Here is a 24,589-nt window from a genome sequence, read left to right as displayed (position 1 = left end):
GTAACAAAATAAATGACTGACCAGGCAAAAAAAAACAAATATGGTAATTGTGGAACAGACCACAAATTTCAAGTCTAGTGAGAGCATGTTTGCACATGTAGTCTTCAAGACGAGCTTCGTTGCATCTTCAGCACGCTGGTAATAGAAAATGTTAACCCATCTTGTATCCTTCCTAAAGCCTGAAGAGAAAGCCAAATTTGATGGAATATTTGAAAGCTTGGCTCCACTAAATGGCCTCCTCTCCGGTGATAAGGTCAAACCTGTGTTGATAAATTCAAACCTACCTCTGGATGTCTTGGGAAGGGTAAGCACGTTATATCTAAGCACATAGTTGTTTTTAATTCAAATCTTAAGATTTCAATTATTAAATCAAAAATATATGCATGTAATGCAATTTTTTGATTGAAGATGGAGGCCAATGATTTAAACCAGAGCAAGTTGATGAAAACAGTACATTGTTGCTCTGCATGCAGCAACAGAATAGGGTATAAATCAGAGATAGTAGGAACCGTAGAAGCTGGAGAATCTGAGATAACAAGGTGTAGAGCCAGATGAGCACAGCAGGCTAAGCAGCATCAGAGGAGAAGGAAGGCTGACGTTTTGGGCCTAGGACCCTTCTTAAGAAATTTCTGAAGAAGGGTCGAGACCCAAAACGTCAGCCTTCCTGCTGCTAACATGCTGCTTGGCCTGCTGCACTTGTCCAGCTCTACACCTTGTTACCTCAGGGTATAAATCAAATAGCTGTCATCCAATTCTATGTTCAGAATTTTATCCACTACCAATGAAAATAGTTCTGCATTTCTTTATTCAGTGCTCTCTTCAGACTAGTTTTTGACATCTTTCTGAATGAAATGTTCCAGGTACTTGTGCGATAATGTTGAATTTCGGTTACTAAAATAATTTTGATTCATCACAAAATTATAATCGTTGGAGAAATAGAAATTCCAATCTGTTACGTATCCTTAGGATTAGATGGACAACCTTCTACTCTAACAGATTGTAGAATTTAGTACTTTTTTTCATCACAACTGAATTTTGTTCAATAAAACAGTTTGTTTGATTTTTTTAAATGTTCCACATGCTTGAAATAAGGTTTGGGCCTGAAGTTTCACTTTGTTTCCAGGTTGTGGATCTAATCTTGTAGACATTGAATTATTTTTTTCCCTCTCTGTTTCCAGTTTCTCTACCTTTATAATCCCTAATTTTCTAAGACTTCATCAGACTGCTTTTCCACTCCCCATGTGTTGTCATTTCGTAAATCTTCAACTTGCAGCCATTTAAAAATAACACAATTGCGTTGAGGGTCTTCAGTGTTACTGCTGCTTGAGTATAACACACAATCACTTCCTCTTGTGCTCAATTTGTGCAGGTTCAGTAATATCTGTAGGGAAGGAAATCTGCCATGTTCACCTGGTCTAGACTACATGTGACTCCACTTGATTGATTCTCATCTGCCCTCTGAAATGACCTAGCAAGCCACTCAGTTATATCAATTGTTACTAAGCCTCAACAAAGAAATGAAACCAAATAGACTGCTTGCTATCGACTTAGGTACCGGAAAAGACAACAGCAGAAGCAGCCCAGTCGTCCCTGCAAGATCCCCCTTACTAACATCTGAGGGCTAGTGGCCAAACTGGGAAAGCTTTCTCACAGTCTAGTAAAGCAACAGCTGATATAGTCATACTCACTTAATTGTACCTGACAGACAATTCCCCAAACGCTATGATCGTCATCTTGGATATGTCCTGTCCCACCAGCAGGACAGACCCAGCAGAGGTGGGATACATTTATCAGGTAAGGTAGGATGGTATGTGGTAAGCAGCAGGAGCTTTACATTTGGGAGGGAGTTGCCCTGGGAATAGTCAAGGTTGACTCTGGACCACATGAAGTGTCATGGCTTCAGGTTAAACATGGCACAGGAAACTCCCTTACCACATTCTGTCCTCCTTTACCTGAGGACTCCATGTTAAACAACTCTTGGAGGATGCACTGAGATTGGCAAGGGTACAAATGTGTTCTGGGTGGGGGATTTCAAATGTTCCACCTTCACATTGAGAGCAGTCTCCAACATGCTGTGTGGCAGTTTCACTCTGCTGGTTGGGGTGCTGTGAGTCACCACGAGCAGCATAATTGTGCAATCTCATAGCCTGGCATGATCCCCACTCAACCATTACTATTATGCCAGCGGGTCAGCCCTGATTCAGTGGACAGTGCAGGAGGGCATGCCAGGAGGAGCACCAGGCATAACTAAAAATGAGGTGTCAACTTGGTGAAGCTACCAAACAGAACTACGTGCATGCCAAACAGCAGACTTGATGGACCAAATGGCCTCTATCTGCACTGTAGGGATTCTATGATTCTATGAATAAGAAACAATCTAGTAACTGGCCCTTTACGTTCACTGGTACTACCATCACTGAATTTCCACTATCAGCATCCTGGGGGGGTTGCGATTGACCAGAAACTCAACTCAACTCGACTCATTGCATAAGCACAGAGACTACAAGAGCAGGTCAGAGGCCAGGAATACTGTAGTGAATAGCTCACTCCCTGACTCTCCAAAGTCTGTCCATCATCCACAAGGACAAGTCAGGATTGTGATGAATTACTCCCTGCTTGCCTGGATGTGTGCAGCACCAAGAAGAAAGAAGCAGCCTGACACCATCTGGGATTAAGTATCGGTGAGCTCAACAAAATGCTGACCAACACAAGTTCCCCTTCAAGCCATCATTATTTTGACTTGGAAACACTTCATTGTTGCTGGGTCAATATCCTGGAATTACTTTACTTAAGGGCACTGCGGGTCTACTTACACACATGGACTGCAGTGCTCCAAGAAAGCAACTCACTTCCATCCTTCGAGGGCAGCCAGGGATGAGCAGTAAATGCTGGACAGCAAGTAACTCTCACATTCCATGAGTGCATTAAAAAAACTGTAATAATGTTTTAATCCTCTCCTCAGGCCATAGCCTGTCACGATTGCACATGCACCCAACAGATATACATTCACTCAGCCTTGTGTATCTAATAAACAACAGAAACAAATGCTTGGTCATTATCTTTAATTTTTGCTGGAAAAATTTGATACTATGCACCCATATAATTGATTTATAACTTCTTCAAATTTATGTGACATGTAAAACAGCTCCATCCATGTCAATTTTTGAGTCTTATCATTTATCTGATTACTTCCTGGAACAAGAGAAACATTAAGTTACAAACTACTGTCGTTGTCAGGATTATCGATCAAAGTTTTAACTGCTGTGATTGAGGAAACCATAAATGTTTTATTGCACCAAAGCAAGTTAAAGAGATTTATGCATACATCTTTGACTGCGCGACACTGAAGTATTGGTTAAATAATCAGAACTTGGAAGCCAATGATCAATTGTGTACTGCAACTTGCCAAAATGAAGAGTCAGAGTGAAAAAGGTGAACCTCTTGAAGGTATTTGTAACATTGGCTAGCTATGTTAATGCTGTATAAGTTTTCATATTTTTGTATTATGTTTTGTTTACCTATTTAATGTGCACAACCAAACAACAGACTTCCAAGATAACAAAGTGTGGAGCTGAATGAACACAGCAGGCCAAGCAGCATCTTATGAGAACAAAAGCTCTCGTTTCAGGCCTAGACCCTTCATCAGAAAAGGGGGATGGGGAGAGGATTCTGAAATAAATAGGGAGAGAGGGGGAGGCGGACCGAAGATGGATAGAGGAGAAGATAGGTGGCGAGAGTATAGGTGGGAAGGTAGGGAGGGGATAGGTCAGTCCGGGGAGGATGGACAGGTCAAGGGGGTGGGATGAGGTTTGTAGGTAGGAAATGGAGGTGCGGCTTGAGGTGGGAGGAGGGGATAGGTGAGAGGAAGAACAGGTTAGGGAGGCTGGGACGAGCTAGGCTGGTTTTGGGATGCAGTGGAGGGAGAGGAGATTTTGAAGCTTGCGAAATCCAAAAGTGGAAGCCGTGATGAAGGGTCCTGCCCGAAATGTCGACTTTCCTGCTCCTGTAATGCTGCCTGACCAGCCGTGTTCCTTCTGCTACACACTGCATTGCATTGACTCAGACTTCCAAAATGCATGGGTGTCATTGTTAAGCTATAGTTCTGTACAGTTTTGAACTGATGCCTGTAACTGAATTTAATACTAGATAGAGAGTGGAGTTTAGAAATGCCCAAGCTTGATTGAGCACCTTTATCAAAGTTGAACGCAGTTGGTGTTTTGGTTGTGTACATCCGTTGTGACTCTGATGTATTTTACCTCTGCCCTCCTAGCTGAGGCAGTTAATTTCTTGTTTTCAATTTTTAATTCCCGTTAGGTTTGGGATTTGAGTGATGTTGATAAGGATGGCCACCTGGACAGAGATGAGTTTGCTCTGGTAAGTTTTGTACTAACTTTTGGTTGTGTGGTGAAAGCAGAATATCTAGGATCAAACTGGGGCATTCAAGTATTGATCTGAAGTTAAGAACCTCATTTTTGAGAGTTGCTGCAAATAAACAATCGGATTAAAATTTGCTTAAACACAAACACTCACTGCATTTTATGATGTGCTTGTCTCCATTTAGGTGGTCATGCACTTGTTCTCTTTTGCTTGTGCTCGCTCTCTCGCCCCCCCCCCCCCCCCCGCTCTCTCGCCCCCCCCCCCACTCTCTCTCACTCAGTCTGCTGTTTACTCGTTTGCTCCCTCCGAACTTCATTCCCTTTTTCCTTCACTGCCTCTGTCTTCCCGTCCCTTCCGTGTTTTTCACAATTTCTCGAGGAAGATAAGAATCACCAGTAAACTGTGTTCATTTGCCGATTGCTGCTTCACAACTTATAAACCTACTAAACTGTGTGCTAAGATAATAAAATGTGAGGCTGGATGAACACAGCAGGCCAAGCAGCATCTCAGGAGCACAAAAGCTGACGTTTCGGGCCTAGACCCTTCATCAGAGAGGGGGATGGGGGGAGGGAACTGGAATAAATAGGGAGAGAGGGGGAGGCGGACCGAAGATGGAGAGTAAAGAAGATAGGTGGAGAAGGTGTAAGTGGGGAGGTAGGGAGGGGATAGGTCAGTCCAGGGAAGACGGACAGGTCAAGGAGGTGGGATGAGGTTAGTTGGTAGCTGGGGGTGCGGCTTGGGGTGGGAGGAAGGGATGGGTGAGAGGAAGAACTGGTTAGGGACGCAGAGACAGGTTGGACTGGTTTTGGGATGCAGTGGGTGGGGGGGGAAGAGCTGGGCTGGTTGTGTGGTGCAGTGGGGGGAGGGGATGAACTGGGCTGGTTTAGGGATGCAGTGGGGGAAGGGGAGATTTTGAAACTGGTGAAGTCCACATTGATACCATATGGCTGTAGGGTTCCCAGGCGGAATATGAGTTGCTGTTCCTGCAACCTTCGGGTGGCATCATTGTGGCAGTGCAGGAGGCCCATGATGGACATGTCATCAAGAGAATGGGAGGGGGAGTGGAAATGGTTTGCGACTGGGAGGTGCAGTTGTTTGTTGCGAACTGAGCGGAGGTGTTCTGCAAAGCGGTCCCCAAGCCTCCGCTTGGTTTCCCCAATGTAGAGGAAGCCGCACCGGGTGGAAACCAAGCGGAGGCTTGGGGACCGCTTTGCAGAACACCTCCGCTCAGTTCGCAACAAACAACTGCACCTCCCAGTCACAAACCATTTCCACTCCCCCTCCCATTCTCTTGATGACATGTCCATCATGGGCCTCCTGCACTGCCACAATGATGCCACCCGAAGGTTGCAGGAACAGCAACTCATATTCCGCCTGGGAACCCTACAGCCATATGGTATCAATGTGGACTTCACCAGTTTCAAAATCTCCCCTTCCCCTACTGCATCCCTCAACCAGCCCAGTTCATCCCCTCCCCCCACTGCACCACACAACCAGCCCAGCTCTTCCCCCCCCACCCACTGCATCCCAAAACCAGTCCAACCTGTCTCTGCCTCCCTAACCGGTTCTTCCTCTCACCCATCCCTTCCTCCCACCCCAAGCCGCACCCCCAGCTACCTACTAACCTCATCCCACCTCCTTGACCTGTCCGTCTTCCCTGGACTGACCTATCCCCTCCCTACCTCCCCACTTACACCCTCTCCACCTATCTTCTTTACTCTCCATCTTCGGTCCGCCTCCCCCTCTCTCCCTATTTATTCCAGTTCCCTCCCCCCATCCCCCTCTCTGATGAAGGGTCTAGGCCCGAAACGTCAGCTTTTGTGCTCCTGAGATGCTGCTTGGCCTGCTGTGTTCATCCAGCCTCACATTTTATTATCTTGGAATCTCCAGCATCTGCAGTTCCCATTATCTCTAAACTGTGTGCTAACCTTTTGCAGTTTGCAAGGGAGGGGAGTTGAAGAAAGTGATTGTGATAGATGGAAAAGTTTAGAAGTTACTTCTGAGCCATTAAATAACCTTTAGTGATAAAGAATGGGGTAGGATTATGCTTTAGGTGTTCCAGACACATCTGGAGATTGATGCTTAAACTGGTTATCTGTGTTCAGACCTGAGTTCCTTGAACTTGAGACAGTGGAAATTTATCCATTATGGGATATGAGTTTACTTGCAAGCCCATTTAGTTGCCTCATGAAAATGAAATACTGTTGATGTTGGGAATTGAAAATAAAAACAGAAAATGCTGAAAATGCTCAGCAGGTCAGGTAGTATCAGTGGGAGAGAAATACTGTTACAATGGTCTTTCACCAGAGCCAATGAAAGCTAGAAATGGTATAATTTTTAATCAAGTCAAAGTGAAGGTAGGTTGAAATAGGACCACAAAGGAAGGCCTATGATAGTGTGAAAAACTGGAGAAATTAAATGAGATGAGTTTGTGTTACAAAGCCAAAGAGAATGGCGATATTATGAGAAAAGAAACAAAATATGTGCCTAGATAAGGTGTAAATGGCAGAATGATGAACACATGCCATCCTAAAGCAGAAACAAGAGGAAAATACCCTAAAACTAAATCAAAAACTGCAAAGGAAAGGAAAGAAAATGGAAGAGTGCTTGTGGCCCGAAATTGTTGAACTTACTCCTGAGTCCAGAAACTGTAAGGTGCCTAATGGAAGAATGAGGCATTGTTTCTTGATCTTGATTGGAACATTAAAGGAGGCCAGGATCAGACAGTCTACACGAGAGCAAGGTGCAGAATGAAAATGACAGATGACTGGAAGCTTGGGGTCATGCGTGTGGACTGAAAAGTGGTGAACTAAGGAAGAAAAAAGTTTGAAATAGAAAATAATCAGTTCAGTGACCATAAGATGTTGAAGCAGAAGTAGATCATTCAGCCCATTGAGTCTCCGTTTTCCTGCCTTGTCCCTATAACCCTTGATTCCCTGACTGATTAGAAATTTCCCTACCTGAGCCTTGAATATATTTAATGGCCCAGCCTCGCAAGCCCTCTTTGGTAAGAATTCCACAGATCAACTACACTCTGAGAGAAGAAATTTCAATCTGACTATACTGAGCTACATGACCATTAAAACCACCTTGATTAAATTAGTCCTTTTGTTACCTTCATTATCTCCTGATTTAGTCTCTGTCCCACTGTATAGCGACTGTTAGAGAGCCTATAGACTTCTACCAGTATCTTCTTTCCCTTTTTATTTGTTACCTCCACCCAAATACACTCTATGTCTTCCGATCCAAGATTATTTCTTGCTATCCTAGTTAGTCCATCCCATACCAACAGTGCTACCCACCACTCCGCCTCTTGTTTGTTCTTGTGATAAGTCACATTTCCCCGAATATTTAATTCCTAGCTTTGCTGTCTTTTTAGTCAGGTCTCTGTAATCGTTACACCGGTTTGCTTTCTCACTCTGGTTGTTATTCATACAACTGCCCTGTAACATCACCGTATCCTCTTGCTTTGTAAGCCTACATATTCCCTCTCCCAATTCAAACTAATTAGCTTGAACCCCTCTCTACAGCCACTGTTATTCGATTTGCCAGGATACTGCCCCAGTTTTGTTAAGAGACACCGATGCCACCAGAAAACTCTTCTACCTCAATACTGGTGTCGGTGATCACAAACTGAAACCCATTGTCCCAGTTCAATCCTTGAATCATGCATTGAACTTTTTTACTTTATTTACCCTACATCAGTTTGTCCTGGCTCAGAGATTACTAACTTGGAAGTTCTGTTTTTAACTTCGTGCCTAACTGTTTGAAAATTTTCAGCAAAATCTCCTTTCTAGTTCTACCAATATTGTTGATACTAACATAGATGATGACAAACGGCTGTCTCCAAGTCCTCCTCCTGTCCCTAGGGCATATCTTTCATCCAACAGATCTCCTTAAGGCAGTACAACCTTCAGAATTCCTGTTCACAGCTGCAGAGAATAGTATCTGTTCCTCTAATTGAACCATCCCCAGTCACAATTACATCCTTATTTTCTTTCCCCACTTGAATGGTTCCTTGTGGTCAATTTGGTCACCCTTCTGCAGCCCCTTTGGTCATCCTACCAGCCTGCAAGAATAGTATAACTGTTGGACAGTTGCAGGTGCCAGTGCTTCTTAATTTCAATTCTTCCCCACCTGTAGCCTCTTTCCCTGTTCCTGATCACAGACCAATTTTGAATTACCTAGTCTGAGGTGTGTGACTGCCCACTGGAACAAAGTGACCTGGCTACCTTCCTGCTTGGCCTGCTGTGTTCATCCAGCTTCACACTTTATTATCTTGGTTACCTTCCCCTCCCTGGATGTGGCACAATGTCTGCAACTCTGACTGTAGCTCCTGGACTTTGAAGTACCTTTCCCACCTCCTTGACCTGTCCGTCTTCCCTGGACTGACCTATCCCCTCCCTACCTCCCCACCTATACTCTCCTCTCCACCTATCTTCTTTTGTCTCCATCTTCGGTCCGCCTCCCCCTCTCTCCCTATTTATTCCAGAACTGTCACCCCATTCCCCTCTCTGATGAAGGGTCTAGGCCCGAAACATCAGCTTTTGTGCTCCTGAGATGCTGCTTGGCCTGCTGGGTTCATCCAGCTTCACGCTTTATCTTGGTTACCTTCCCCTCCCTGGATGTGGCACAGTGTCTGCAACTCCGACTGTAGCTCCTGGGCTTTGAAGTACCTTGAGCTGTAAATACTTTTTGCAGATGTGTTTGTTGTAGATCACATTGGTATCAGCAGTTTCCACATGTTGCAGGAGCAACACATCACCCGTTCTGCAATCACTATTGTCTTTCATTTAACTTATAAATTAATTAGTTGACATTCCCTGTTGGTTACTTCACTGTAATTATATTTCATTTTTAACAATAAAATAGCCACTTGCATCACAATTGAAGATCTAAACACAAACTGAAGTCCTTAATTTTATTTTTAAAAACAAGAAATATTCACCAGCCCTACTCAGCAGTCACCTTTCCCTGCACTTGCGTCATACTGTGGTTTATGATATCACTGCGCTGTTGGTTGGCCTTTCAATCCATGTCTTTTATCCTTTCCCATTTACCTCACATTCTGTAGAGCTTACTAATTGAAGTAAATCTTAATTAAATACTTGCATTCACCTTTGTACTAATTTCCATTTTGAATCAAATTTCCAGCAGTATAGTCAGTAACTCCTCTTTCATCACACCAAGTTAAATTATTCAAAACAGTCTCTAATCTGTAATAGTTATCTGTAATGATCACAGAAATCAGCGATGATGGTTTTTGTTAATCATATTATTTGCTTGAAGATGAGGCATGTTACATTTGGGAAATTGAACACCTGCCCATCTTTGTTTTCCAGAATCCAGTATTGAGCAGGACCTAAATTAAGATTCTCTTACTACATCAGCTCATATTCTTTTCCAATAAAATGGCCTACTGCCAGATCACATGTAAACAGTACACTCCAACTGAAATTGTTACCAAGAGAAGGAAACAAGAGTTTGCCTCTATGTTCTGCAATGCATAGATGTCATGACTCCTCAAGACCTCTGCCCCCTTTTTCTTTCATCTGATCTCATCCCTGCTTCTAACCATGACCCTTCCTGGGTTTTCCTCTTCATAATACAGTCTAGACAGAGTACCCACTAAAATAAAGTGGAGAAATTCTCTTGGCAGAAATACATGAACTTATCCTTCTCATCTGGAAGAAGGACAGCAAGCCATCATATCTGAGATGCCAGAATTTTTGTTTTAATGAATGCATGGGAGGAGAGCGTTACCGGCTAAGCCAGCATTTATTACTCATCCCTAATTGCCCAGAGGGCACTTTAGAGCCAACCACATCGCTGTAGGTCTGGAGTCACATGTAGACTTGACCAAGAAATGAGATTAGTGAACCAAGTGGCTTTTTCACAATAATCAGTAGTGGATTCCTGGTCATCATTAGACTCTTAATTTCAGAGTTTTTATTGAATTCTGATTCCACCATCTGCCATGGCTGGACCTCTGGATTAACAGTCCAGCAATAGTAACACTGGGCTATTGACTTTGCTAATTATGATAAATTTCGAAATGGAAATAAGGCCTATTGTGATAAGTACAGATTGGCTTCCCACAGGGAAAGTTTATTATAAAGATTCTCTTCACTTGCTTCCCCTCAGTAGATAAATGCTTCTACTAGAATCCATGCGGATTCTATCCATCAAGAGGCACAGTGGACATGATCTGAACGGCAAGGTAAGTCGGGAAAAACGCAGAGAGTGGTAGTGCATCTCTAGACAGGACCTCTTTCAAACCCCAAAGGTTTTCCACTGGGGAGGATTATGGAGCATTCTCCTCACATTTGGATGATCCCAGAAATCTGTCACTATCCTCTACATGCCATGATCCTCACCAACTTCAACACAGATCCAATATATTTGCATATTGGGGCAAGGTGTTGGAATTGAATTAGTATTCTCCAGCCCATATCCATGAAGCTTCCCACCAGAGTGGAGATTCTCTACAGGATAAGCAGGCAATTGTTCAACCTATTCTAGCTGTGGTCTAGTAACAAGCCCACCTCTTCTCTCTGTGGCAGGGTGTGAAATTCAAACGTTGGACTGCTTCTGCTTGGATAGTTCCCCAGGTTCAACGTTGACTTTCTGTCATCCTGTGTTGTGGGCATTGAAATTACTAAATAGTTCAATGCTGGTTTTGCATGCGTCTACTCATGAGGACAGTTTATCATGGATTTAACAGCAGACCAAGCACTGTAGGTGTCCTGTGGTTCCTGTTTATCGATTTTAGCAAGTTGACAATGACTCACTGTTTCAGTCGATCGTACTTGTGGGAACTTGGAGTCTAGCAATATTAGGTTTTCAACAGCCCTTCCATTGACACCACTGTTTTTGGGTAGAAAAAGGTTGAATTGAGATTGCTTAATATTTCACAACAAGACACTTCTACACCTTTAGTTCGTTGAGTTGGATATTTTTTGCATATTGTGTTTCACTCGAAGTAAAAATCAAAGTCATAATGCTGAAGTTCTGGAGTGATAATTGCAGTGTGATGTTCATCTTTGTTACTGTTGGGTCTTTCCATGATGGCCCCAGTGTTCCAGGTCCAAAACGTCATTTGGGAAATCGATGATGCTTGAAAGTAGGATTATTTAATATGGGATCACCTTTGCACACTAACTATTACTTGGTCCTTCCAGAGCGTGGTCTTTGCCCAATACCTAGCATATCTGAAATAATTGGAGAGAAAGCTCTTTTGCACAGGCAGAGATTAACAAACAAACATTGTTTTTATGCATCTTCCATATCCTGGAAAGTTGCAGAATTCTTTCTCCTGCTGAAATATTGACACAGACTGAGATTAACCTTTTACTGTTCTATTTACAGGCAATGCATCTTGTTTACAGAGCCTTGGAAAAAGAGCCAGTTCCATCTGTTTTGCCATCTTCACTTCTGCCACCGTCCAAGAGAAAGAAACAAGGACCAACACTTGCTGGTGCTGTACCTGTGCTACCTGCCAGCCCTCCACCTAAAGATAGCCTGCGATCTACTCCTTCACATGGCAGTATTAACAGCCTAAATAGTGCGGGCAGCATCTCTCCAAAACACATTAAACAGGTGATGAGACAAGAACTTTACCTGCATATTCTTAAGATAGCTTGCATTGCAATGGCTCAGTCCTTAGTAAGAGAATATGTGTAGGCTGGATTACTGTAAACTATTTCTTCAATGTCTTGGTGATTTCCTCATGATTATTTCAACTAATCTCTGCATCTGAAGGAGTAATATATACTTATATATAATTGTGAAAGCTTTTAAAATTTGTTTTTGAACTTCTGGCTGGGTTATTTTGCATTGTTTTTCTCCCCCTCTTTATCAATTTTTGGTGGTCCTTTGCTACAATCGACACCACTTTCAAACCTCAGATGTACTACAGTGCATTGCAACATTGTGAGTTCTGTACTTTTATTCGAGTGCTGTCCTTAACCACCTTAGTAAGCTGGGGATTGATCTTTATCATTGAGCTTTTGGTTTGATAAGTAACTCTAGGTGATGATTCTTAATTTCTGCAGAAGCAGTTACCAGGACCACTCTGTGCTCACAACATTGTTCTCTAAGTCTACAATTAGTGTTTTACACAAGTATTACAAAAAACTACTAATACAGGTTTTAAACCCATGTGGTCTTGAACTAGATTACTCCTATATGTGTACGTTTCACTAGTTTTCAACCATTGTGCTCATGGCTGTTACTGCTTTCATTGCAATCACAGAAACTGATCAGATGTTGCAGTAAGTTATCCTCTTAGTTGTTTCACACTACATTTAGTTGAGGAATGGACCAGGTAACTGTTATTCTCTGTGCTGTGATGATTGGTGGTGTTCCATGCTTTACCCCATAATTTTCGATTGCAATGACCTGGAAAATATCTTTTTTTCTTGCAGCCAGTTAATTGGGTTGTGCCATCAAATGACAAAATGCGGTACGATGACATCTTCCTCAAAATAGATTTGGATATGGATGGGTATGTCAGTGGCTTGGAAGTCAAGGATATCTTCATGCAGTCGGCACTTCATCAGAACATCCTGGCTCATATCTGGTAAGAGCTCTAGAATTTACGGACTGAATGCTCAAGCTTATTTCTAGTATGAAAGCCACAATCAGTATTTGAGTCACCTTTGTTCCTCTGTGATAAATAGACTGAAACTGAAGATTCTCCTGCATTCCTTCAGCAATATCTTCTACTAAATGTCTTGTGCGGATAATTGCATTGGGTAAAGTTTTTAAAACAAAAATCCAACCTTACCTTCAGCAGATTTCAGTCATCTCCTTAACTGCCTCTGACCTACAGCTCCTGTGACTTCTAAATATGCTGAACTGAACTCAGTGGGTCAGTATGCTAATGTCATGAGGCTGCCAAACTTTTGGGACAACAGCACAATGTCCTTCCACAAGCGCAGCAAACATCAGAGTGTTGAAATTTTCTGAGCTAGAAAGTGGTGAGTTGTGAATAACTGAATGTGTCAGTGACAGTGACATATCACGCTGCTCGGAATCAAAGCACATCCTGATGAACAATCAAAGTGCCTTCTATAACTGACTTCACAATCAACGATAATATTTTACTAATGGATAGAATTGGAGTAGGTATTCAGCTCCTTGAATCTGTTCTGCCATTTAGTCAGATCATGGCTGATCTATATCTTAACTTTGTCTAACTGTCTTGCTTCCCTAACCATCAATACCTTTGTCTTCTCACAATGAATGAGTTTTGATATTTTCAATGGAACCCTTAATTCAATTTCATTTTCGCGAGTCAAGCTAGATTTCCATTAACCTTTGTGTATTTGCATTTACTATCATCCAGTTGCCTTACTGTAATTGTAATATGATGCCCTCTCATTCTAGATTGTCCACTCTAGAGGAAATCATTTCTATCCACCATATTTTGTTTATTAACCTATTTTTCTAACTAACTTATTCAGAGATGTAATTACCCAAATCTCTCAGTCCAGACGTAGGGATATTACCACTGTGCCACAAGAAGGCCCTAAGGACTTGAACCTGGATCCTCAGATTAAAAGTCCCATGTTCTACCGATTGAGCTGTTTGGGCTTGCCACTGTATCCACTTTATCCACTTAATCATCTTGAAAAGTTGAATTAGATGACTGCATAAACTGAGCTTAATGGGTAAATAAAATTTCCATCATCTTGCCCATGAGCTAAAATGTTCATTTAATGAAGTTGCATGCAATGACTGTACTGATGCAGTGTTAGCATCTGCATGTCAAATGTTATCAAGGGGACAGTCTGCACTTAGTCAAAAGCAAATTAATGAGCTGAAAATGGCTTCATATTGTTTAAAAAGAAATCCACTGAATAGAAATATACTGTAGTACTGCATTGTATTCAGTTCTATTGTGTACGAGTGGTGTTTCACACAGCCAAAAGTTAGTTTGATCCTCAGTGCCCATTGATTTTTTAAAATAGACTCCCTGTTCCGAGACTTGCAGTGATCCTTCAGCTGCCAGGTGGTTGTTGTCGTCAGCAACTCAACAACTCTCCAATTCTTTTACCTGCTTTTGTGAGGAGACACTAATCCATAGCTGTGCAGCTGAGCCAGGAGTCACTTTCAGATGATTTCTCTACCCCACCTCCATTCTTTACTGCAGACTGTGACTGGGTCATTTATCTCTGTCTCAATTTACGCACTTCTGATGTATTGACATGTATCTTCCTTTAATAATTTGTTATGATATTAAGTATAGCAGTTGAGATGGTTTTGCTGCAGTTGCAGTACTGAGCCTTCATTTTACTTAGTAAACTATTTCCCAACAGGGCACTGGCCGACACAAAACAGATAGGGAAACTGAACAGGGAACAGTTTGCTTTAGCAATGTATCTGATTCAGCAGAAGGTCAGCAAAGGAATTGACCCTCCACAGATGCTTACTCCTGAAATGATACCACCGTCAGAGCGGACTACGCCAGTATCAGTAAGTACCTGACACAACTCCAACTCTACTAGAATTATGAGTTTCACTCAGCTTTAGACCAGTCTGATTTGGTACATTTCACCACATGGGTTGGTCATCATAGTGTATGGCCAGCAGCTGTGGAACTCTGCTGACCAAAATATGGTCATAGTGGGGCATAGGGTAAGAAAATTGGTAGAAAGAAAACTAGGCTTGTTTGTCAATGTGGCATTTATTATACTGACTGCCCTATCTCCTGTGTAGTTTGTCGAGTGAGACATTAACCCAGCATGAAGTATCAAAACCAGAGGCTGAAACACACAATTGATTAATAGTATGCCACTAAATGTCACCACTAGACTTTCAGTGACATGCTGTTTGCAAGTTCAATATTCACTTGAACCATGGAAGACAATATTTGAAGTATACCTTTTGCCCTTTTTAGTTCGAGGATTTAATGAAGCACCATTTTATCCTGACTTCCTTTCTTGTGTACACCATTCCTCTTTTGATAAAGTTAAGGATCTTGTTTTTTATTAATCTCTTTATTAAGAGCCCTCTTAGCTTCTCCTACCACTTTCAAAGACTTTATACATAGAGGCCCGGATTTCTTTGTTACTTATCCCCGTTAAAATTATACTATGTATCCCAGACAACCTATTCTCATTTTTACTGACAAAACCTGTCATTTACAGGCTCTTCTTAACATTTCATCTGTTGTGTGCCTTCTGATTTCATGGCTTCCTGAAGTTTGTTACTGTTCGCTGCGTTTTGTGCGACATTAGCAAGTGTTAAAAGTACCTGCAAGCTTAGTTATCGTTTTCTTTTTCTTAGTTAATCCATTGGGATTGAGGATGTCTTGCTCCTACTTAGTTTTGAAGTGTTCTATGATGTGTTAAGTCTCATGCATGCTGTGCATATCTACCACGTGCAGGGCAGGTGATGTTTGTGCTTACTTTGAGATGAAGTTGAGTCATTACACTGTTCCCCATGAAGTATCCTGATGTATCTGTTGCCTTCCCGATTGACCCTTCTCCATGTTGGTCAGCCACAAACCAAGGAGTTGGCAGAGTTGTTTGATCTCTTCAGGGATGCTTTATGCAAATTCCTAAAATGTTTCCCCTGTTTGACTATTCGTCTATTGCTGCAATTGAGTTTTCAGTTGAGTAATTTCTTGCTGAATTCACTGTCAGGCATATCCTGCCCAGTGGATCTGATTTAGAGTCATTATTGTCAAAATTCCAGACAAGTTGTCTTACGAGAAGATGCTTTTATTGAACTATCATTTGTCCACCGGATTTTAAGGATTTCACAAAAGCGCCACTGCATTTGCACTCTGTGCTTTGAGTTGCCTGCTGTGGGTTTTGCACTTTGGAAAGAAGAATATAGGCATGGACTATTTTCTAAATGGTGAGAAAATTCATAAAGCAGAAGTACAAAGGGATCTGGGAGCGTTGGTCCGGGATTCTCTAAAAGTTAACTTGCAGGTAGATCCCGTGATTAAGAAAGCGAATGTAATGTTATCGTTTATCTCAAGAGGGTTGAAATATCAAAGCAAGTGATGTGCCTCTGAGACTTTATAAAGCTCTAGTTAGGCCCCATTTAGAATACTGTGTCCAATTTTGGGCCCCACACCTCAGGAAGGACATACTAGCCCTGGAGAGTGTCCAGCAGAGATTTACACAGATGATCCCTGGAATCGTAGGTTTAACTTAAGATGAATGGCTAAGGATCCTGGGATTGTACTCATTAGAGTTTAGAAGGTTGAGGGGAGATCTAATAGAAACTTGCAAGATAACGTATGGCTTAGAAGGGGTGGACACTGGGAAGTTGTTTCTGTTAGGCAGGAAGACTAGGACCCGTGGGCACAGCCTTAAAATTAGAGGGTGTAAATGAGACGACATTTCTTCAGCCAGAGAGTGGTCGGCTTGTGGAATCCATTGCCACAGAGTGCAGTTGCGGCTGTGACGTTAGATGCCTTCAAGGGAGAGATCGACAAATTCTTGATCTCTCAAGGAATCAAGGGCTACGGGGAGAGTGCAGAGAAGTGGAGTTGAAATGCCCATCAGCCATGATTTAAATGGCAGAGTGGACTTGATGGGCCGAATGGCCTTACTTCCACTCCTATGTCTTATGGTTATCCAAGTCTCCAAAGCATATGGGAACGTTGGTACTTCTGGTCAGTAAACAATGACCTTAGTGTCAGCGTAGAATTCCTAGTCTTTAAATACGTTTTTCAACACTTAACTTCCAACATGCCAGCTCAGCCATGAAGAATTTTCTTGTCTGCTGCCTTCTCTCTACACTTTTCAGGGTTTTGCTGTTAATCTTAATCAGTGGATCATTGGACTTAGGCATGGGAGTTAGCCATTTGGCCCTTTGACCGCCTTCCTGTATTCTGTAGAATTGTGGCTTTTCTGGGGTTTGTGGTTTCAACTCCATTTTTCTGGCTACATTCCATAGCCCTTGACTATCTATCAAAAATCTAATTCAGCCTCAAATATATTTAAAGGCTCAGCCTGCACTTCCTTTTGGGGCAGAGAATCCTTGAAAATGTCTCCTTGAAAAAGAACTCTTTTGTCCCAGGAATTGAACTTACTCGAACTACTTTTAAAGCAATTTTATCATTTTTCTAATCAGGAGACCAAAATCTCATTCTCCAAATGTAACCCCATCAATGCTCTATACAGTTGCAGTGAAACTTTATCTACAGTTATATTCCATTTCCCCTTGAAATAATTTGCAGAATTTCGTTTGTCTTGTCACTTGCTGTATCTTCCTACTAAGACTTATCCATACACTAGGATTCCCAAATCCTTCTTGGCCACTGTATTCTACAGTCTTTCACCGTTTTAATAGTATACTACTTTTCATTTCGTCTGGTCAAAGTGGACAAGCTCACATTTGCCCACATTACACCCCATCTGCCAACGTTTTTCCACTTACTTATGGATTTGTTTGTCTCCTGCTTGGGGATTAGGCATGGCCAGTGTGAAATCCCTCGTTGGCCTCAGTTGTTGCCTTAAGTGTTGGAACATGCATGATGAACTCGATTTGTTGAATTGTGCAGTCCCGGAGTGTCTGCGTAAAACACAATGTGAGTTGCTGGGGTGCCAAAAAATTAATATTTTGATGCAAACCCACACTGTGAAAGCAGTTCCCTCTGGTTGACCCTTTCAGAACAAGGTGAACCTGTTGCCTTGCTACTTTAGTTGGCCCCCTCCTTGATGTCACGCCTCACTTAGAATGGCAGTGTTGTATTCAAGGTACCAGAATTCCCAAGGTATGGTGGTGATGTTGAGGTTGTCCATGAGCGTCCTGACATTTCTAGTCCCAAACTTCATCAGCATCATTAGTTGATGCCTGTGCAATATTTTAAATTTAAAGCACAGGGTGCAGCCTGTTGGAAACTTAGCCTTGGAAGCTCTCAGCAAGTCAAGACCATTGTCCTGAGATAATAGGAACTGCTGATGCTGGTGAATCTGAGATAACAAGGTCTAGAGCTGGATGAACACAGCAGGCCACGCAACATCAGAGGAGCAGGAAAGCTGACGTTTCTGGTCTAGACCCTTCTTCAGAAAATGTCCTCAGACACTCAGAAAATTCTTCAAACCACTGTCCTCACTCTTTCACTTTGTTTCCTTCTTTCACCCCGACGCTAAATGTTTTCATAGCACTATCCCCATGCAGAGGTAAGCTACTCGATTGTGATGGTGCTTGATAAAGAGCTTCCACTCTTGTAAATGATTACGATGTATTCAGCGACCATTTTGAAAATATGGACAGCTTAGATCATTCCCCAGAGTGTCATTAATTTACAGGTTTTGCTGTGTTTGATTTAGCTCAGCAAGTTTCTGTGTCAGTAGATTACTGATGTAAATTGCATATATTCAAGAAATCACAAGCAGTCTCAATTGCTTCTATATGATGTTCATTTTTCACAGGGTTCTTATATTTTACCAAGTTTGATATTTTATTGTCCACTTGATCATGCTGAATTTGACCAAGTTAAGAACTCCCTTTTTTTTCTCAAAGTGAGCTCAATGCCAAAACTCTTGATGTTTTTACAGTAACAATCCTTTGCATGTATCTGTGGACCTACTTTATTCCTTTCTTTCTATAGAGCCTCTCAGGCTACATGATTCCTGTTGGGCCTGATATTTCGCAACTAACAGAAATGAGGCGTGTGAGTAATTTGTCGTGAACATGATATCAGGGCTGCCTGCTTTAAACATTTGCTAACCATTGCCTTTTGCACATTGCCTGAAATGAGTCTCATTCAGTTGTTGTGTCTGTTGTGAGTCTGTGCATGTTGGATGTTAACAAGCTCACAAGTGATCTGGTCACTACCAGCTACGTGAGTATAATGTTCAGTATGGGTTCAGTTTTTGTTTTGAGAAATAACACTTGTCAGCTTCAAGACTATATGAAGGATGCTTTTAAATTGCAAAGTAAATACTGACCCATTGTATTAATATTTAAATATTTACTTGCTTATACCAGTGATAAGAACAATTAATTATTTTCATTAAAATAAATTTAGAAGTTATTGATTTCCTATTATTAAGCGCTTTCCTTATTTTATTTTGTTCAGGAACAGCTGTATTTACTTACCACTTTATGCCACTTTTAATTTTAGATTTAGATTCTGGTGCACTGAAAGCAAGAGCAAGCATAAATCAATAATTTAAATAGACTTAGTAATATCGCTGGCAATTTTGTTTAATTTCTTCTATAGTGACTTTATATAAGTAGATTAATGTAGTGCTTTTTTGCATGATACTTATGAGTACATCAATGCATTCTCAGGTCTTCACTGCAGGAGTTCCTCTGGGTAGGGTTCTAGGCTTCACCAGTGAACTTCCCTCCACGAGAAAGTCCTTAGGCGGGACATCTGCTAAAGAATTCACAATGTTCAGCAACATTTGAACCTCCTCAGCTATTCAAACACTCTGTTCAGGTCTTGTTGCATTTGGAGAACATTCTGTTCTTGGGCTGATAAGTACAAAGTAACATAGGTGCAAGACAAATTTCAGGCAGTGAGTATCTCAAACAAGAAAGAATCTAACTATCTTTCCTTGGCATTACCATCACCTAATCCCCACTATCAATATCTTGTGATTTACCATTGGCCAGAAGCTGAACTGGACTAGCTGTGTAAATACTGTGTCTCCAAGAGTCAGTCAAAGGCAGGACATTCTGTGATGAAATAAGTACACGTGCTAGTCAGAGTAGAAATGACAGGCTGAAAAGATGGTGTTCGGGGAGAGTTTCAGATTCCTGGGGAATTGGGACCAGTTCTGGGAGAGATGGGGCCTGTACAAGTTGGACGGGTTACACTTGGCCAGTACTGGGATTGATGTCTTTGGGGGAGTGCTTGCTAGAGTGGTTAGGGAGAGTTTAAACTAATATGCCAGGGATGAGAACCTGTGTAAAGAGTCAGAGAAAGAGGGAGCTAGGACAGAAACACGAGATAGACAAGGGAATAGGAAAAGTGATAGTCAAAGAAACCATGGACAAAATTCAAACAGAGAAAAACAAGACTGAGACAAATTGTGTTAAAAAGACAAGCTTAAAGGCTTTGTGCTGTAATGTGCAAAGCATTTATAATAAAGTGGATCAACTAATTGCGTAGGTAGATGTAAATGGCTGTGATATTCAGATTATGGAGACATGGTTGCAGGGTGACCAGGGATGGATGCAGAATTTCCCAGGGTATTCAATATTTAGGAAGGACAAGCAAAAAGGAAAAGGTGGTGGAGTGGCATTGCTGATTAAAGAGGAAATTAACACAATTGTGAGAAAGGATATTAGCTCTGACAATGTGGAGTCAGTATGGGTAGAGTTGAGAAATACCAAGTGGTAAAAAACATTTGTGGATGTAAAAGATAGGACTCCAAACTGCAGGGGTGATGTTAGGATTGGCATTAAACAGGAAATTAGAGATGCATATGATAAGGGAATATCGATGATATTAATCTGCACATAGGTTGGGAAAATCAAATTGGCCACAATGCCTTAGAGGAGGAATTCCTGGACTGTATATGGGATGGTTTTCTTCACCAATACATGGAGGAACCAACTAGAGCGCAGGCCATGTTAGACAGCATACTGCATAATGAGAAGGGAATCATTGCCGGTCTAGTTTTGTGAGACCCCTTGGAGATGAGTGACCATAACATGACAGAACTTTTATCAAGATGGAGAGAGAGGCAATTGATTCGGAGACTAGGGTGCTGAATCTTAATAAAGAAAACTATGAAGATATGAGGTGTGAGTTGGACTTGTTAGATTGGAGAGAGTTACTGAAAGGAATGACAGTGGATAGGCAATGGCAAGCATTCAAGGAATGCACGGGGGAACTGCAGCAACTGTTTATATCTGTCTGGTACAAAAGCAAAATGGGTAAGAGGGGAAATCCATGGCTTATAAAGGAAATTAGAGATAGTAACTGATCCAAGGAAGAAGCATTTGGATTAGCCAAGAAAAATAATATGTCAGAGGATTGGGAGCAGTTTAGAAGTCAGCAAAGAAGGACTGAGGGGTTGATTAAGAAGAGGAAAATATAACACAAAAGCAAGCTTGCAGGCAACATAAGACTGACATTAAAAGTTTCTATAGGAGAACGTGAAGAGAAGGAGATTAGTGAAGACAAATGTAGGTTCTCTACAGGTAGAAATGGTGGAAATGTATAAAAGAGGACAAAGAAATGGCTGAGCAACTGAATATAGACTTTGGTTCAGTCTTCATAAAAGAGAACACAAATCAGATACCAGAAATCTTGGACGATGCAATATTTAATGAGAAAGAGGGATTGAGGGAGATCGGTATTAGTGGAGCAATGGTGCTGGGAAAATTGATGGTATTGAAGGTGGATAAATCCCTAGGGCCTGATAATCTACATCCCGTGGTACTTAAGGAGGTGGCTCTAGAAATAGTGGATGCATCAGTGGTGACTTTTCAGGATTCTATAGACTCTGGAACAATCCCTCCAGATTGGAGGGGAGGTAATATCACTCTAGTGTTCAAAAAAGGAGAGGAGAGAAAACAGGGAATTATAGACCAGTAAGCCTTACGTCGGCAGTGGGGAAAATTCTCAAATCTGTTATCAAGGACTTTATAGCGGAGCATTTAGAAGCAGTGGCAGGATCAGTCAGAATCAGCATGGATGTATGAAGGTGAAATCACGCTTGACAAATCTGTTAGAATGCTAGTAAGATGTAACTAGTAGAGTTGACAAGGGGAAGCCATTGGATGTGGTATATTTGGACTTTCAGAAACCATATGACAAAGTCCCATGAAAGAGATTATTGTGCAAGATCAAAGTGCATGGGATTGGGAGAAGTGTATTAAGACGGATAGAAAACTGGTTGGCAGAGAGGAAACAAAGAGTGGGGATTACTGGGCCCTTTTCAAATTGGCAGGCAGTAATGATTGGGATGCTATAGGGATTGGTACTGGGACCCAGCTTATTCATGATATATATTAATGATTTGGATGAGGGAACAAAATACAACATTCCAAGTTTGCAGATGATACCAAGTTGGGTGGGAGGGTGAACTGTGACGAGGATGCAGAAATCCTTCAGCATGATCTGGACAGGTTGGGTGAGTAGGCAAATCGATGGCAGATGCAGTATAATTTGGATAAATGTAAGGTTATTTACTTTGGAAGCAAAAACAAGAAGGCAGGTTACTGGATGTGAGTTTGCTCGCTGAGCTGGAAGGTTCGTTTTCAGGCGTTTCGTCACCATACTAGGTAACATCATCAGTGAGCCTCCGACGAAGCGCTGGTGTTATGTCCCGCTTTCTATTTATCTGGTTAGGTTTCCTTGGGTTGGTGATGTCATTTCCTGCATTGGTGATGTCATTTCCTGTTATTTTTCTCAGGGGATGGTAGATCGGCCCCAAATCAGTGTGTTTGTTGATGGAGTTCCGATTGGAATGCCATGCTTCTAGGAATTCTCGTGCGTGTCTCTGTTTGGCTTGTCCTAGGATGGATGTGTTGTCCCAATCAAAGCGGTGTCCTTCCTCATCTGTATGTAAGGATACGAGTGATAGTAGGTCATGTCGTTTTGTGGCTAGTTGATGTTCGTGTAGCCTGGTGGCTAGCTTTCTGCCAGTTTGTCCAATGTAGTGTTTGTCACAGTTCTTGCAAGGTATTTTGTAGATGATCATCTACAAAATACCTTGCAAGAACTGTGACAAACACTACATTGGACAAACTGGCAGAAAGCTAGCCACCAGGCTACACGAACATCAACTAGCCACAAAACGACATGACCTACTATCCCTCGTATCCTTACATACAGATGAGGAAGGACACCGCTTTGATTGGGACAACACATCCATCCTAGGACAAGCCAAACAGAGACACGCACGAGAATTCCTAGAAGCATGGCATTCCAATCGGAACTCCATCAACAAACACACTGATTTGGGGCCGATCTACCATCCCCTGAGAAAAATAACAGGAAATGACATCACCAATGCAGGAAATGACATCACCAACCCAAGGAAACCTAACCAGATAAATAGAAAGCGGGACATAACACCAGCGCTTCGTCGGAGGCTCACTGATGATGTTACCTAGAATGGTGACGAAACGTCTGAAAACTAACCTTCCAGCTCAGCGAGCAACTCACATCCAGAACCTCAACCTGAGCTACAAATCTTCTCAAAACTCGCTAGGCAGGTTACTACCTGAAAGGCTGTAAATTGGGAGAGGGGAATGTGCAGTGGGTCCTGGGTATTCTTCTGCACCTGTTGCTGAAGATAAGCATGCAGGTACAGCAGGTGGTAAAGAAGGAAAATAGTATGTTGACCTTCATTGCCTTCAAGATTTTGAGCACAGGAGTAAGGATGTGTTATTGCAGTTATACAGGGCCTTGATAAGGCCACACCTAGAATACTGTGTGCAGTTTTGGTCTCCTTTTCTGAGGAAGGATGCTCTTACTCTCGAAGGATTGCAGTAAAGGTTTACCAGGCTGATTCCAGAGATGGTGGGACTGATGTATGAGGGCAGATTAACTAGGTTAGGGTTGTTTACATTGGAGTACAAGCGAATAGGGTGGCGGGGGAAGACAAGGGCAACAAATGCTTGGGAATTCACCCATGTAATCATTCCTCCCAAGCCAAACACAATTAGCTTGGAATAATATTGCTGTTATTTCATTGTCATTGGGTTACAATCCTGGAATGCCCTTCCTAGCAGCACTATATGGACAGCAGTATTTCAGGAAGGCTGCTTACCACCAGCTATTCTAGTCCACTTTTGGATGGGTAACACAAGCTGGCCTAGCCAGCGATGCCCATGTCCAATGAGAGAATGAAGAAAACATTCGTTTTCAGAAGTCTTACATGATAAACATTAACCACCCTCCTCCACTGTACTCTGCTGCAGATGCATTGATAACTTCGATGTAGGTGTGTCTGCTCTTATGTTCAGTGTAGTAAGAAAAGTGACGATTCAGTTTAACAGTTTTTACCGTGACACTGTGCAAGTCATCATGTAGTTATTTTGATCAATTTATTTTGATATATTATGTCACATGTCAGGGAGAGGTGGGACTTGAACCTAGACCTTCTACCACAGAGGCAGGGATGACTGTTGTCACGTATAGTGGATACACAGTGTCATTTGCAGCAGAAACTGCATTATAATCAACATTTTCAAGGTAAATGTTGATCCTCTGCTGTCTTGATTTCTTGTTATGGATTCCTATCCCTGTGCTTTTTGAAGAATGTTAGTGGAG

At 42.0% G+C, this 24,589-nt stretch overlaps 1 protein-coding gene across 4 annotated transcripts in view; it reads left to right on the top strand.

The window, feature by feature from the left end:
- The window catches only part of eps15l1a (epidermal growth factor receptor pathway substrate 15-like 1a), a 336,507-nt gene that overhangs the window by 102,820 nt on the left and 209,098 nt on the right, over positions 1-24,589 (top strand). For 3 of the 4 annotated variants that reach the window (XM_048559811.2, XM_048559814.2, XM_048559813.2), the window contains exons 7-12: positions 179-304; positions 4,315-4,374; positions 11,746-11,976; positions 12,804-12,958; positions 14,700-14,856; positions 18,959-19,021. In XM_048559811.2, the coding sequence (XP_048415768.1) occupies positions 179-304; positions 4,315-4,374; positions 11,746-11,976; positions 12,804-12,958; positions 14,700-14,856; positions 18,959-19,021 (792 nt within the window). The remainder of the gene's footprint in view (positions 1-178; positions 305-4,314; positions 4,375-11,745; positions 11,977-12,803; positions 12,959-14,699; positions 14,857-18,958; positions 19,022-24,589) is intronic. The other variant, XM_048559812.2, reaches the window with a different exon arrangement.

This window comes from Stegostoma tigrinum, chromosome 30, assembly GCF_030684315.1.
Source record: "Stegostoma tigrinum isolate sSteTig4 chromosome 30, sSteTig4.hap1, whole genome shotgun sequence".
Taxonomy (NCBI): Eukaryota; Metazoa; Chordata; class Chondrichthyes; order Orectolobiformes; family Stegostomatidae; genus Stegostoma; species Stegostoma tigrinum.
The sequence above is the reverse complement of the archived record's forward strand: the minus strand, read 5'-3'. Positions and strand labels throughout refer to the sequence as shown.